The sequence below is a fragment of the Crocodylus porosus genome, unplaced genomic scaffold (genome assembly GCF_001723895.1).
Source record: "Crocodylus porosus isolate Cpor-Errol unplaced genomic scaffold, CroPor_comp1, whole genome shotgun sequence".
Taxonomy (NCBI): domain Eukaryota; kingdom Metazoa; phylum Chordata; order Crocodylia; family Crocodylidae; genus Crocodylus; species Crocodylus porosus.
The window spans coordinates 16,961,937-16,978,633 of record NW_017728948.1 but is presented as its reverse complement, the minus strand read 5'-3'; the positions used below and the strand labels follow the sequence as shown (position 1 = coordinate 16,978,633).

Genomic DNA, 16,697 nt, shown 5'->3' with positions numbered 1-16,697 from the left:
CTAGTCAGGGAACTTCTGGAGGGACTGGACATATTTAAATCAGCTGGTCCTGACGATCTCCACCCCAGAGTGCTGAGGGAATTAGCAGAGGTCATTGCAGGACCCCTGGCATGGCTTTACAAGCACTCATGGTGCTCTGGAGTTGTGCCAGAGGATTGGAAAAGGGCCAATGTGGTTCCCATTTTCAAAAAAGGGAGAAAGAAGGACCCAGGAAAATACAGACCCGTTAGTCTTACCTCAATCCTGGGCAAGCTTTTTGAGAGAATTATCATAGTGCATGTCCATGAGGGCCCAGCGAGGGAGATTATGCTTAGGAGCAACCAACACGGGTTCATTAGAGGCAGGTCCTGTCAGACCAACCTGGTGGTCTTCTATAACCAGGTCATAAAATCCTTAGACGCAGGGGTAGCAGCGGACGGAGTCTTTCTGGACTTTAGGAAGGCCATCAACACTGTCTCTCACCCCATTCTCATTAAAAACTAAGGGACTGTGGCATCGACCCCTACACAGTCAAATGGGTCACTAACTGGCTGGAGAGTGGTGGTGGTTGAGTCATTTTTGACCTGGAGAGATGTGGGCAGTGGGGTCCCGCAGGGCTTGGTCCTCGGCCCTGCACGGTTCAACATCTTCATCAGTGACTTGGACAAAGGGGTAAAAAGCACCCTGTTCAAATTCACAGACAACACGAAGATGTGGGGGGAAATGGGCACGCTAAAAGGGAGGAATAGGCTGCAGTCGGACCTAGACAGGTTACAGGATGGGCGGATGAGAACAGGATGGGTTTCAACACTGAGAAGTGCAAGGTACTGCATCTGGGGAGGAAACTTTGCAGGTACATGCCTGCAGTGACTCACGCTAGAAGCTGAGGGGTGCTAGAGCAGCCCTCCCTTCATTTCCATAATGCTGAGCTGATGGGGGCATTTCCAGGCCCTGGCAAGGTGCTTTGATTATTATCCTCCCTTCTGAGCAGACCGACAGGGAATGTTTATCACTCCTAGCTCAGTGTTGATCAACCCATTAAGAAAACAAAGCCTCTCTCCAAGCTCTTCTTAATCAGCTTTTCCAAGGAAGGACATTAAGCTACCTGTTGATCAGCTCCAAAAGCCTGTCTGTCTTTGTCATCTCCCACAGCATGGACTGTAGCCAGTATGTAGGCTGCTAGCTAATGCTGAGGTGTCTGTGTACAGCAGAGGGGCAGGGAGAATAATCCTTGCCTAACAAGGAGAAGCCAGGCAGACACTCTGTGCTTGCAAGTCTCTACCGGAGCTCTGGTCAGGAAGCAGAAGGAAGGGGCCAGCCCTGCTGTGGATCAAAGCACCCCGCCCAGCCCAGAGAGCATGCCAGGATGCTGGAGGAGTCTGGTTTATCTTAAACCAGCAAGGGGTCTGGGACAGACATTGCATAAACTGGTTTGACCCAAATCAGTTAAGTCTGATACTACATTTAACCACATTTATATCAAACCAGTTTCAGCCATTTTCAAATTGGTTTATGTGCACTGAACATCTGTTCTGCTACAGGTTTAAACCAGTTTCTGATCACTTACACTGATTTATGTGTAACGTCTGTCCCTAGCCAAGGTGTTACAGTGTCATGTTGCCTCTGGAGGAGGTCTGGAAAACAGTGCACAGCTCCTCCCACGGCTTCAAAGAATGCCCAGAAGAGCATGCATGAAATTGCAAAGCAAGCTCCCCTTCTTTTGGCCAGGCAACATCACTGGCTAGTGGACAGGTGATGATACTACTGAGTTGATGACCTAGCCCTCTGAAGATCCACAGGGCCAACTAACAAACCTGGAGGACTTCCCTTTTTGGATATTTTTCTAAGCTTTTTCTTTTTTAATTATGTGGATTGATATTATAAATGGCTTTCAGGAATTTATGATTATCCACTGATGCCACATAACCCTTTCCAGCAGAGTTAATACTGCAGGATCAGGAAAAAGGCTTACTTCTCTGTACGGTACTCCAGCACTTGCCTTTCTAGGTGAGCTCTTGCCTGCCTCCCACTCCTGTTTTCTTCATCTTCCTTCCATGCCTATCTCAGAATTCAACACATACTGCACTCACTGCAAGACTCCTTGAAACCAAAGACTAAATCTGTCTTTAACCCTCTCCTTTGCATTGTGTTTCTCATGCTCAGTGGCTATAAAACATCACTCATGGGTGCCCACAGAATGCTGCCAGGGATAATATTTTAGTAAGACAAAGAGCAGGATGATTCTTGTAAACTGACTGCTAGCCCATCCTAAAGGTCAGAGAAGTAGAGCTGTAAGATTAGTCACTGCAGGTTTATCTCTGTTTTCTTGTTACACACTGAAATCCTCTCCAGGTTGCACACATTTATTTGTTATTCATGTTTGATCACTGGACAAATCTGCATGAATATCTTTCAAGCTTTAGGTTGTTCACAAGCTATTTCATTTGACTTTCCACTCTGTTTTTCATTACCTACAGTGTACTGTTGGTCACTTAAACTGCCTAAGATTAGTTCTGATGGATTATTACACCTCTTCCTCTGATGGAAAAAGAGAATAATAATGAACAATGACAAGTGTAAGTGTTCTTCAGAGGTTTCTTATCCAAGCACTGATCTAGCTAGGGTCCAGCATTTCCTACAGTTAATAAGAGTCTCTCAAGTGACTCTTAGTTCCCTAGGATTCACATACACTGCTTAGGCTATGAGATGACAGGATCATAGTGTGATACAGCTGAAAGCTGACAGTAATTTATGCACAACAACTGCTATATTTGAAAGATAGCCATTGGCATTACTTGGAAGTGAAGATTTAGTGAACAGATAAACTTTTAAATATATTTAATCCACACAGTGACAAACAACAAAGCTCCTGTGAGAAAGTTACCTCAAACGCTATGCCACTTTGAAGCTCAAACGAGAAGCAACAAAGCACAAACATAACAGGTCACCTCAAGGGCCAGAGCCCATTCTCACTTTCACAAGTAGAAATCAAAAGCATCAGTGGAGTTACACTGGTGCAAATCTGGAGAAAATGAGAAGCCCAAGATGACTAAAAGAAAATGAATACATTGGAGTCTATACCTATTAACTGCATTTAGCTAACAAGTTATGACACACCTTGTTAAAATAAAATCTTTGTACTTTATGTTGAAACAATACAAGATGCATGCTTTTGTGAGGAAGCATTTGTGCTCTAACTATAATATATGCCTTGGGCCCCAATCCAGCCAATACATAAGCAAATGCACAAGTTTATACACCTAAGTAATGCAATTAGACTATTGGTGTGCATAAAGTTCATATCATACATAGGTGTTTGTAATATCAAGACCCAGGGAAAGATTACAATATGTTTTACCCAGAATAAATATGTTAAATGACTTAAATCAAAAGTGCTTGTAGGTATTTTGGTAGAATAATCATACAAAGTATGCAGCAACTTTGAATAGAATATGCTGATTCACCTGCTTATTGAGGAAATAAACAAATCAATTTAAAAAAATGTCCTCCCTGGCAAGTTGTTGTACTTACCAATATTGCAGTATTTTCCTACATAATCTCCTCTGCAACTACATACAGTTTGTCCAGTGAAGGAAATCTTCTTACAGGAACTGTTATGGAGGCAGGGGTCATGGATACAATCTAGGATTACAAATGGAAAATTAAAACCAAATGAAATACAAGAAAATGCAGTCTACTTAAACTTGCATTTCACAGAATATCTTATGTGATGGCATATGCACCAAACTGTAATACCAGTTAAGACATCTTCTCTCTGTATATGTATCATAGGGCTGTGCAAAATCTCGACAGCCATTTTGTTTTGATGCTGTTTTGACTCATTTCAAAGTTGAAACAGAAAATTCCAAATGAAACAAAGGCCGTTGAAATAGCCTCAAAACAAAATGAAGCTAGCTGAAAAATTTTGACCATACCACTGAGGATGGGAAGGCAGTCCATCTGGGCTGCCTCTCCACCCCCAGTGCTAGATTGTGGGAGGATGGGAAAGCAGCCCAGCTGGGCTGCCTCACCATCCCCTACACTAGATCGGGGGTCAGGAAAGCACCCCAGCAGTGCTGCCTCATCATCCCTCAGGCTAGATTGCAGAGGGGAAGGGAAGCAGCCCATCTGGGCTGCCTCTCCATCCCTGGCACTACATTGCAGAGGTGGTAGGAAAGCAGCCCAGCTGGACTGCCTCTCCATCCCCCATGCTAGATCACAGTGGGCGGGAAAGCAGCCCAGGTGGGCTGCCTCTCCACCCCCCACATTAGATGGTATCTAGCGTGGGGGATGGCAAGGTGATCTAGCATGCAGGGATGGTAAGGCAGCCCAGCTGAGCTGCTTTCCCACCTCGGGTGTTATCTGAGAAGTCAGCCCAGCTGGTCTGACTTCCCACCCTCAGTTACTTTCCCCACCCCCACGGTCCCACAAAACTGTCAAAACGGGGTCAAAACAGCCTCACTCTTATGACAAAGTGAAACAGTGAAGCTGTTTTGACTCAGAATTATATTCAGTACAAAACACTGTTCTGTCCAGACCTCGAAACTGAAGTTGGAACGGAACAGTGTCGTTTTGCATAGCCCCATCATTAGTATCTTTTAGTCTGTTATACTCATATAAGACAAGACTTTCAGCTGATGTAAATCAAAAATAGAGTTATGATGATTCATAGCAGTTGAGGTCTGACCTACTGTTCTTACTTTTACTGTCTGTGTAAGTACTGTTGCAAATTATCATCAATTAACAACAAACAGGAATTATTAGCAGTAGTAGTGTTTATAGAGGTGCTCCCAACCACTGCTAAGATTTTTAGAGAGTTGTGTAATAATTTATAATAAACTAGCTAGGAAGGACCTCATTCAAGAAGTTAGAACTTGTAACTGGGAGTCAGGATTTTTGTAGCCAAAACTATACCATTAGAGACTCTGGTTTCTGGGCATAGCCCAACAAGCTCCTTGGAAAGTCATATAACTTCTCTGTGCCTTAGCTTCCTCCTCTTCAGAGAAGACAACACTCACCTAACTCACAGTGGTGTTGTGAAGCCTAATTAATATTGTAAATTGCTTTCAGACTGTTGGAGTAAACATCAGGATATGTTACTATAATTATTATATAATTTATTGCTCATTATGTATCGCTGCTATATATATTATATAATATATTGCTTGTCCAAATTTAGGGTGGCATCCCTATATAAGGAAGCACTTAAATGAGTGCTAAAAATGCAACACAGACTTAAGTGCTGCCCTTAAGAGAGATGGACTTATGCACGCACTTTAAATGATGTCCTGATTATCAGAACCCTTGCAGCCCTGTGTAAGTGGAAGGAGAAATGAAGCCATTTTCTTTTGGAATGTGTACATGCTGCAAGAACCTAGTCATTGTTAGGAATATAGCACATTTTCAATGGCACTATTTGCACTTAGCCCCACACTTAATATTAAATAATGCTTATGATATGGACAGTCATACCACACGCTACCTGTGTATCGTGCAGCATGGCATTCAATTTGGCCATTAATGCACATGCACTGCTCCACTGCTCCTCGGTGGACTCTTGCCCATCTTTCGCCAAGGTCAAAGTACTCATAGAGACTCTCATCAAAACATTTCCCTAAAAAAAAAAAATTTTAAAAGAAAAGATTTTGAAGGTTAGTCAGTAAAAGAATGACTCCAAATGATTCAATTTTCCTTTTTCTTGAAGAGCCCTGCTCCTGGCATGTGCTTATCAAACAATTTGGCTTTAACCTTTGTGATGAAAATACTTGGGCATTATGGTGAAGCACACTATAGGAATTACAGAATAAATTAAAGAATAAATTAAAAATAAAAAAAATATTGCTTGGGCCAGATGACTTTTCCCTACATGTCTTTTATCCTCTGACCATCACAGTGACACCTTGCTGCAGAACCTACTCACAAGAAAAAAAAGTGAGAAATATAATTTATCCCACTGGTATGCATTGTTCATGGGTGATGATTAGGTGTGATGGAGCCAGCTACTCTTGGACATTGCAGCAAGCCTAGCCCCAGTAACAATTCCCCCAGCACAGGGGTGAGAAAAATACAGCTTGTGGGCCAGATCCGGCCCCCCAGGCCATTCTATCCAGCCTTCAGAGCCCCTAAAAATTTGATAAAATTAATTTTTTTGTATCTATCCTTGGCTGCCTGTTAAAGATGACAGACAGACAGCAGCAGCAGGACACAGGGGGAGCCAGTGGTAGGACCCAGCAGCTGAGCAGCAAGGCCTGCCTGGCTCCACCCTACCCCCACCATCCTCCCCTCCACCAGCCCCCATCCAGAAGCCTCTGTGGCTTCTGATATCATGACTCTGGAGCTGTTCCCCATCCTTCCTCCATCTGAAAGTAAGATAAGATCAATAAGTAAGATAAGTAAGATAAGATCAGACAAAGGGGGGAGGGGAAAACAGCTGCAAACCACCCAGCAGCTGGAAGCCCCATGGTGCTAGTCTGGCCCAGCTGGGCTGGAGCCAGAGCAGGAAACAGTGGGTGGGGGTCTGCAACAAGTGGCAGCAGTGATGGGGCATGGGAAGCAGTGGCAATGCAGGGAGTAGTGGGGAGAGCAGTGGGGGCTGCAAGAAGCGATAGCAATGGGAGAAATGGTGAGGGCTGCAGTAAGCAGCAGGAGCCATGGGAAGTGGCAATGGCAGTGGGAAGTGGCAGCAGTGGCACTGGCAGGCAGGCATATGGGAGGGAAAATAGGGAAACAATGGGGGACTGGTGTTGTGAGTGGGAGCATGGAGCCCGTGCAGTCCACACCTACCATACCCCACACCCTCCCATAGCCTCCACCCCAACCATATACCCCACATCCATCCACCATACTACACCCACACCCCAACCACATACCCCCACATACACCCTCTTACCATCCACACACAATAGAAGTAGGGCTGTATGTTGATCTATTATGCAATCACCTCTTGATACACTTCATAAATGCATAAATCAGTATAAAAATATTTTTAAATATAATTAAAATAAGTTATAGTAGATGTTTTAATTTTTTTGGTATATGATTTGGGGGATTTTTCTGGTTTGAAGATTGCAGTACCCTCCCCCCAAAAGGAGTACTTCTGGGGCAAGGGAAGGTACTTCCAGTGGCAAAGGTCATGGGTTGGGGGGCAGGACAACTGGTCCCTATACAGTGACCGGGGGCAAGGGAACTGTCAAGGGGTGGGGCTACCTGTGCAGCCCTTGAGAGCTCACCAAAACTTGGTAGGCGGCCCTTCACCTAAAATAATTGCCTGCCTTTGCCCTAGCTAGCCTGCCTCACCCCAGTCCCTCTGTACCATCACCTGGTGTCTCACTTGCCACACCTGGATGGAATAAATAGTCCTGCGGGAGGCACCCAGAGCTCCGGGATGGAATGTTCTTTTCCATGCTATCTTGATCCAGGTTTACTAGGTTAGACTGGCAAAATTTTAGCCATCTCAACCAGCCCCAGCTGCAGCCCAGATGGTGCTAATTTGCCTGAAAGGTTTTTTGTGGCTCCAGACTCCTCATCAGTTGCAGCTATGCCTCGTGGGTATCAATCTCTTAGACCTGTTCAATAAGTCACATCTGTCTAGGCATCAGTTCTGTGGGTTTGGCCTATTTGCTCTTGCTGCTGTCTTCAACCCAGGCCCCCTTATTCCGGCCTTGGCTCTTGTGATGACAGCCACTGTGCTGAGACTCTCAGCACCAGCCTAGGTTCCATCTGGGCCCCCTATACTCCATGTCTCTCCTCCCTGTCCTCTGACTCTCACTGAACTAATTTCTCCCTCTCTGGCCTTTGGGCCATGGAAGAGCTAAACCCTTTACAACTGGGCTGTCCCAGCCATGGGAATGTTCACCCCCTCCCCCCTCCACTGGCAGCTGAAACCTCACAGGACGCTTCAAGGCTCCTGCAATGCAGCCTCTAAGTCTCCCCTCAATATTCATAAAACAACTCATGTCATCCTCACCAGGGTGAACTCAGAACTCAGAAGAGGCTTTGTAAGCAAGATCTCCCCTTTCTGTGACTCCAGGCTCAACAGCAGCCTGCCTGGGAGCTGCTCATCCTTCCCCAGCCAGGGTATAACCACTCTTATATCAGGAATTCCCTCCCCTTCCAGCCAGCCCATCCTATCCCTTGGCCAGAGCACAAGGGGTCTCAGTCCTGTCAGCCCTGCGTGGTTTCAGTGTGGCTGTGGCAGGGTTGTTGGTGATTGTCGGTACATGTCACTTTTCCCCTTTTGACTGCTTGCCTCCTGGGGCTTTTCCCTAGCGACATTCTTGACTTTCTTGCCTACTATATTGTCTTTTCCTGATTCATATCTCTTTGGGCCACAAAGACCCAAGCCTTAAAGGGTCCTCACAAGTTTTGTTTGTCCCACAGCCTTCTCCTAGTAACAGGGCAGGGGTTCCCTCTTACAGGCTCCAAGACTGCACAGGGCACATGCCATTCCTCCAGCAGCAGCAGGACTTCTTTATCAAACACCAGAGAGGCCTGAGTCATGTTCCGAAGAGCACACATGTAATATCCTGGCATCTTATAGCCTGCCACTCTGCCCTGCCTTCTGCCTGACTTCAGACTAACATGGCTAACTACCTCAAACTGTAGTCAACCAGAGGCAACACCACTGGCGTGGCAGTGAAACTAGTGGTAAAGCACAATAATCTGATAACCAGCATCTCTCTCCACTTGCCTTGGCATAAATCAGATGCAGCTTAGCTAACGTCAGCAGTATTACACTGGTGTTAAATCACCAAAACTGAAAGCACAGTAAGAGCTTTCATGGGCAGGTGTGCGATATAGCACTTCAAATAAAATCCTGGTGTTTTTCATGTCTCCCTCCCCTGAATGCTATATGTTTATAAGGATACATTTACAACTATGCAAATCACATTTACATCTCAAAAATCATGGTGGAAAGGGAAGGGATTTACTGTATTTCTCTTAGCTAAATATTTCACTGGTGGTTCAGATCAGGTGTGGATTTATAACTGTATAATCAAGCTATTTTCAGCTGACCTGTCAGTAATGGATTGCCTGTCATAAACACTTGGAAACTTGCCTATGCAAACATTTGTGCTCGAGCAGTCTAACATCACAATGGCATTATCTTTTCATGACACAAACCTTAAAAAGTTCTTCTGCTTATGTAATTTCACATGCTTACCAAAGGATGCACTTACCGATCTCACAGTCTCTTCCTGTAAATTCCTCAGGACACATGCAGTGATAATAACTACGATCATACGCAGTGGAACAGGTCCCTCCATTTTTGCATGGGTTCTTCTCACAATAATCTAAAGAGTTTATGAAATAAATTATTTTTTGCTCATAGTTGCCAGATAAATCAGTCTTTGGTGAGTCAGATATTACCTCATTATGCAGAATATTAAAAATATGCATTCAGTTGCATTGTGGATGTAATTTTATTTCAATATTTATTCAATGTTCTTTTTAAATTGTATAGTCACTGCTTTTATCCAGCTCTATGAAACTGCATCATAAAACAGTGAGATCTAGTGCAGTCCAACTGAATGAAATGGATGCACACTTTATAACCAAGGCAGCATCTGACACATTATCACTGCTCACAATATCAATAAAGTGAAACCAAAGGTAATAAAGTAAGGCTGCAGAACAAATGTCCACAAGATGGAGCTATTCCTTTACACTAGGGATTAAAAAAATAACACTGCAGTTTTCATTTACCCAGACAAATACCCTGCATATTTTACACTGAAGCATAACTGGTGGGATCATGTACCCCTCTTGAATTTTACACAGATTGTACTTTCCTGGCAGGCACAGAATATCTGGGCTGCTCTGTGCCCCAAAAGATTTTTTTTTTAATCACGGAAAGCCTGGGTCTCTTTTCGCAGTGTTGTGCCCCCATGCCCACAAGGCCAAGTATAGATAGAGGCTTTATGTGACACATTACCACAGACTGTGACCTTTTAGTGGGATGTCATATTGAGCCACCCATCAGCTGCTGTGAACTGGTGCATCTCCAACGAAAGCCAACTGAACCATGTTAGTTTACACCAACTTAGCAGCTAATGCAGAGGTGTCCAACCTTTTTGAAAATGGGGCTGGATCACGAACTTTTTATCACCCAGTGGGCCGGCGAGCCATATTCAAAGACTTCACAGGAAGTGGTGTCACGTCAGGAAGTGATGTCGCATGACTTTTGACACCAATGAAGTTGCAGGAAGTGACAATTAAAGGGGTGTGGAAATATGCTTTAAAATCCAAAATAAAAACAATATAAAAGCAAGAATGAAATAATACCAAACACATGACTAAAATAAAGACTTTCGCTTCTACTCACTTCTCAATAAATGAAAGAAGCATAATGCAAGTCAACAGATCAAATGTGGAAAAGATATAAGCCAGAGTGGAAACTAATCAAAGCAACAAAATATGGGCATTTTTTAGAATAATCTTCAAGAAGATTTACTTTTATTGAATTAATAACTTGTTAGTAAGACATCTTTAACAAGTAGTAACAAGTTGAACCCCCCAATCCCGCATAAAGAGAAACAGAAGCAAACACAATCCAAACACTGGACAGTATTTTTACCTGCTCCAGATTTATGTTGGAGCCCAGATCATTCATGCTCTATTCTTGAGCATATTGTTCAGTATTAAAGGAGCATACAGCACAGCTACAGGGGGCTCAGCCACAGCTTTCCCTCCCTGGCACAGCCCAGCCAGCCCATCCCGTCCCCTGTCAAGCGGTGGCTTCCCCACATGCTGCTGCACTTTCCCCCTACCTGTGCCAGCTGGTCCCAAAAGGCAGGAGGCGTCACCGCCGCTTCTGCCGGGCGTCCCCAGCAGCACACGCGAAGCCAGCTTCAGCCGCATGCTGCCCCACCCAGCCAGGTCAGCACCAGCCAGGAAAAGCAGCATGTGGCTGAAGTCAGCTTCCCAGGTGCTGCTGAGAAAGGGAGGAGGCCGGCCAGGTCGGCACCAGCCAGCAGAAGCGATGGCAGAGCCATGTGTTGCTCAGGACTGACCGGTGCAGGCAGGGGGAAATGCAGCTGAGCCCCTGCCGGGCTCCTCCTGTCCCCAGCAGCACATGAGAAGCCAGTTTCAGCTGCATGCTGCTTTTCCTGGCCGGTGCTGACCCAGCTGGGTCCACCCCATCCGGAGCAGCACGGGGCTGAAGTCGGCTTCCCACTTGCTGCTGGGGACAGGAGGCGGCAGGCCGGGTCTGCGCTGGCCAGCAGAAGCGGTGGCGGAGCCATGTGCTGCTCAGGACGGGATGAGCCTGGCCGCAGGGGCTCAGCTGCATTTTCCCTCTGCCTGCACTGGTCAGTCCCAAGTGGCAAACAGCTCTGCTGCCGCTTCTGCTGGCTGGTGCCACCTGGCCGGCCTCCTCCCATCCCCAGCAGCACATGGGAATTCGGCTTCAGCTGAATGCTGCTCTGGATGGGACAGACCTGCCCAGGTCTCTTCCCACGTGCACCGTGTCGGCAACATCAAGCTGATGCAGGGCGTGTGGGAACCTTGTCCCTTCCCCAGCCCTTCAGCAGCCATCAGGAAGCTGCTGAGGGGCTGGGGAAGGGACAAGAGATGGGAACGAAAGTAAACCGTGTTTACTTTCATTTCCTGTCACAGCACCGAGGGCCACAGAAAAATGCTTTGGCGGGCCGCATGGCAGCCTGTGGGCCATATGTTGGACAAGCCTGAGCTAATGCAATGGTTTACTTGCATTTGCAATTGCCCCTGTCCCCATCCATCACCTCTCTCTGCCTTGGTGACAGCACAGCCCATTTTGACTGGAAGCGAGATTACAGAGTTGCTATCATCACTTCCCAAGTTAGACAAGGGAGCAAGACTCGGTTTGCAAGGGCTCCCGCCAATGCCCTTGATGGACCCCAATGAAAAATCTCTGGCAACTGCTAATTTTGCTCTGAGCTGTTCTATTGGGCACTCTGCATCCCCCCCATTTCCCTGGAGGAGACCTGAGAGCCTGGCAAAGAGTGCTGCGCCCATGGACACGTAGAGAGCCATGGCAGCAGCAGGGACAGAACCCAAGCACTGCTCGGTCCCGGCGTTTGCCACTCCTGCTCAAGGAGAAATGCTGTCAGCTGGGAGCAGTGTCAGGGCCACTGAGCGCAGCCTGAACCCACGCCCTGGAAAACCTGGTGCTATGGAACAAGCCCTGGACTTGAACAGTAAAGAACTGTAAAGCCACAGTACAGGGATGTGCTTTGAGCAGGTACTGTGCTTCCAACATACTGGTTCTCCCAAGCAGATGACCCAAAAGGTAAAAAGCAAGGCCACACATTAAAGACAAAGAAGCAACCCAAAACACATACTGAAGGATAGACCATGAACTTCATGGTGCCAAAAAATCTAGACTAGCTCCCTCAAAGTCCAGTGATTTCCTCTGGATGACAATAGTGAAACCAGATTCCAGTGTATTCACTGGTAGACACACCCATAGAAACATCAAAAGGGCATGTACAGATGATGACTATGCTGCTTCATCTGCCATTTTATAGTTGTGAAATACTGACATTGTTCAATGTTTCTTCAAAGGCAATATCCTAGAGACTTTTTTCCTGTAACAGTCAAGCTCTTGCTTTCCCAGAAGGCTGTCCAGGGTAGTGAAGCAGCAGACAAATCATTTTTGATGTCCTCCCCAAGTCAACAAAGCAGGACCCCGACTCTTTCCTCATTGCATTCCCTTCCACTAATACTGAGTCATTTCCCTGTCTGTCTCCCCTGCAACATCCTCATCTCACTTCCCCTCATTTATTGTGGCACACCAAACAGTTGCCGTGCCAGACCGCACCTCAGGCTGTCCCATGCTATTAACCCATCACTGAGAGAAACACTCATACAACTGCTTTCACATTTGCCAACAACCATCATAGTGTCAAATTCTCCGAACTGTGTTGAAGAAAGGAGTCATCTTTTCTCGCGCTTCTACTTTTATCTCCACCCTGCAGTTTCCCAGAATACTTTCCATTTGAATGAGACACTTCACAGAACTGAGACCACTCTTCAGACACGTTTCTGGTATGATGGCTTCTCCCTCTAGATAGGCATCCCATGTGACCATAGTTCTTTTTTTCACACACTTCTGTCTTTCTGTGCCTCAGAAAAATATGGTATATGGCACTCTTCCCTCTTGAGACCTAAATAAAATCTTACTGAGGTAAAACTACCACTGACTTCAATGGAATTTCCATCAAGGCCTGGTCTTGCTGGGTACTTTGGCTCCTGACAATTATAGTACAAGCCCCTCAATTCAGCCAAGTGCTTAGTAGGGCTGTGTGAGGCCTTGGACCATGCTTCGGATCTGGAGAAGCTTCAGACACTTTGGCGTCCGAAGCAGCATGTCAATATCGAAGCCCTGGATTTGTTAGGCTTTCCAAACCACTTCAGAAAAGCTTCAGAGCTACCGCAAAGATCCTACCATAGGGTATAATGGGAAATCAATGAAATATCTATAACTTGGTTGGTTTTTTTGTCTGTTTTGGATGAAACTTGCAGGGATGGTAGCCTCTGCTGAGAGCATGAAGCCTGCCAAGTTTTAAGAAGATCAGTGCAGGGGCCTGGGGGGAACTGCACCTCAAGCTGCTGACCAGCAAAACTCATGACATAGATGACCCGGTGCGTGTTAAGGTGCAGCAGGGTGAAAGCTGCAGGGATGCTAGCCCCTGCTGAGGCCACAAAGCCTGCCAGCTGTCAAGGGGATCGGTGCAGGGGTTCTGGAGCCGTGCACCTCTGGCTGCTGACAGGCAAAACTTGTGACATGGGTGCTTGTGCAACTGACTGTCTCTGCCTTGAGGCAGTTGAATGTCTGTATGGATTATTTCCTCTCCTTAGTCTGTGGTTTCGTAGAGGTTCCAGTTCTCTCATATAACTAGGAGAAACTGAATTTGCATATTATACATCTACCCTAAAAATACAATGAAAACAGGGGAAATGCACACCTGTAAATTTAAAAGAAGCTTCAAACCTAAAGAAGATGCAGTAGCCTGTCGCAGTGCACCCAGGTGCCCTGCGCCTAAAAGCGGAGACAGCTTGGGAGAGACCCCTACTGGCAGGAAGGGGGAGGCTCAGCTGCCAGTCACCAGGTCTGCGCAGATGCTGGTTGCCAGGGGCAACCAGTAAAACCAGCTGACAGGAAGGGGCAGGGCTTAGCCCTTCTAAAGCCCAGGCAGGAGGACAGGAGAGCAGTTCCTCTCCAGCGGCTGTGGGAGTAGGGACTCAGCTAGGACAGACAGAGGGGAGAACTCTGGCAGTGTGAGCATCCCCCAGTCGCTGCTGGGGTTGGGGAGCCCTCCCTCTCATTCTCCCTCACTCTCTAGTAGGAAGTGAATCTGGTTTGATCAGACAGTCTAGTTTTTATGTTGTAGCACAGGGGCTTTGTGTTTTTATGTTCCCTGTTTTGACCGGAGGACCGTGTGAGGCTATTAGGGGTTGGAGGAGGCCTCATAGGGACTCCCCAGTAGCATGGGGGTTCCTGGCACTGGAGAGGACGCAGCATTTGTGGGGTGCATTGGCCCCAGTCCCAGAGCGAGAGGGGGGCAGCAAGAAGCCCCAGAGCGAGAGGGGGCAGCGAGGAGCCCCAGAAGTAACGAGGAGAGCCAAGACATAACAGGGCCCAGGTCAACCCACATCAACACCATCTGCAAGGCTTGGGCTGCCGTGTAGGGGAGGAAAAGGAGCCACAGGTAGCACCCCCTGTCACTGGGGCGCAAAATATGGGCAGCCTCCTGCTGATTACAACAACCTACTAATCAAGTAAGATCAAGGCATGGCAGGTGAGTAAGCAGGCAGTTGGCCCATTAGAGGTGGGCAGAGCCACTCCCAGAAAGGCTCCAATAGTGATACTCCTGTCACATAGCCACATTCAGAAGCAACAATCACTGCCACTCAAAATGAAAATTACAGGAAAACGATTGAGAGAAAAATAAATGTAGTACAAATTTTGGCAGGATTCAAATTAAACTGGTAATTCTTGCTGGCAGAATCTACCAGCTATTCTGAGTGTAATAATCCCTCATTCATTCTCTAGGGGGAGCTACATATCCTGAGCAAGGCTCGAGCCAGTGAAAGAGTAAAGGCCTTGTTACACAGTAAGTTTAAGCCTCTTCTGGAGCTCTTAAACCCTGGACTGCCTACACATTAACACCTTTAATGGCTGAAAGCACTTGTTATTCATTTTTAAATTGTGCCTTTTTAGGGCAGGGTTATACCTAATCCACCTAATATTGCTTCTGTTCCATGAAGTTGTGGCCACTCCCTACAGCTGTTCCACCCAAGTTGAAGTCCTCCAGCATCCCAAGATGCAGTGGCCCCACCAAAGTCAGGACGAGCAGGAATACCAGAGTGCAGTGAGGCTGGGCATAGCGCCTCACCCCTCAAAGACATCAGACAGAGCAAGAGCTGCAGTGGGGACAATGCAGGAGGCCAGGCTCCAGAGAGAAAAAGACTGAACCCCTAAGAGCTCAAGCAGTGAGCCAATCCAGTAGCAAGAGGCATTGCAGTCACCAGGTACCCAAGGCTGCAGCACTTGCTCTGCCCAGTGGCAGCAGCGAGCAGGTCAGGCCCTTTGCTCCCAGTCCTGCTCCAAGCTTCCAGTGGCAAGTCACAGCAGGTGCAAGCAAAGGACGCTATTCAAAGTTAAATATGGTAGGGGGCACTGCATAACAGTTCAACCCTGCTGACGTCTTAGTACTAAATTACAGCAGGAGGCACTAAACTACAGTTCACATAATGTGCAGATTGGTGACAGTTGTTTAGTTTTATTAATTGACATATTTTACTTAAGTATAATGTCAGTATTTCCATTACTGTCATAATGTAGGTACTGACTTTCATGAATGTGGCTGTGCCCCTGTGCTCCTGGCATAGTCCAAGCACCCCAGTCTTCAACACACCGACATGGACATCTGCTGGGAGGAGCAGTCAGCTAGATCCAACCTTTCATGTAGGTTCTTAACCTGCATACAGGACCTTCACCTAGCACAGGAGGTATATGGTCCCACTAGAGGAAACACCTTACTGGACTTGGTCCTGTCTACAGGGGATGATTTGGTGGGGGATCTGCTGATACAAGGTAGCCTAGGGGACAGTGACCATCACTTGATTGAATTCACTGTCCGGTGTAGGATGGAAAATATAACTAGTAGGGCAGAAGTGCTAGACTTCAGAAGGGCTAATTTCACTGTGCTCAGGAGATTAGCTAGTGAATGTAAGGTGCTGCACCTAGGGAGAAGGAATCACCAGCACACTTACGGGCTGGGGGAAGATCTTCTCAGCAGCAAAGCAGCAGAAAGGGATCTTGGAGTCACTGTTGACTCTAAGATGAACATGAGTCATCAATGTGACAAAGTGATCAGTAAAGCTAACCGCACTTTAGCAGGTGCATGACAAACAGATCCAAGGAGGTGATACTTCCCCTTTATACGGCATTCGTCAGGCCGCAGTTGGAATACGGTGTCCAGTTTTGGGCGCCATACTTCAAGAGGGATGTCGACAGCCTCGAGAGGGTTCAGAGGAGGGCCACTCATACGGTTAGGGGCTTGTAGGCAAAGCCCTATGAGGAGACATTGAGGGCCCTGGATCTCTTCAGCCTCCACAAGAGAAGGCTGAAAGGTGAGGCTGAGAGGTGATCATGTAGCCTCCTACAAATTCATCAAGAGGGGGACAGCAAGGAATAGGAGATGCTCTGTTTACCAGGGCACCCCTTGGAATAA

The 16,697-nt window shown here is 46.7% G+C and overlaps 1 protein-coding gene across 1 annotated transcript in view; it reads right to left on the bottom strand.

Annotated features, from left to right (window-relative positions):
- HGFAC (HGF activator) overlaps nucleotides 1-16,697 on the bottom strand; it is a 94,780-nt gene that overhangs the window by 53,825 nt on the left and 24,258 nt on the right. Inside the window, exons 5-7 of the mRNA XM_019553445.1 lie at nucleotides 9,159-9,272; nucleotides 5,462-5,593; nucleotides 3,511-3,621 (exon numbers count right to left, since the gene is read on the bottom strand). Coding sequence (XP_019408990.1) covers nucleotides 3,511-3,621; nucleotides 5,462-5,593; nucleotides 9,159-9,272 — 357 coding nt within the window. The remainder of the gene's footprint in view (nucleotides 1-3,510; nucleotides 3,622-5,461; nucleotides 5,594-9,158; nucleotides 9,273-16,697) is intronic.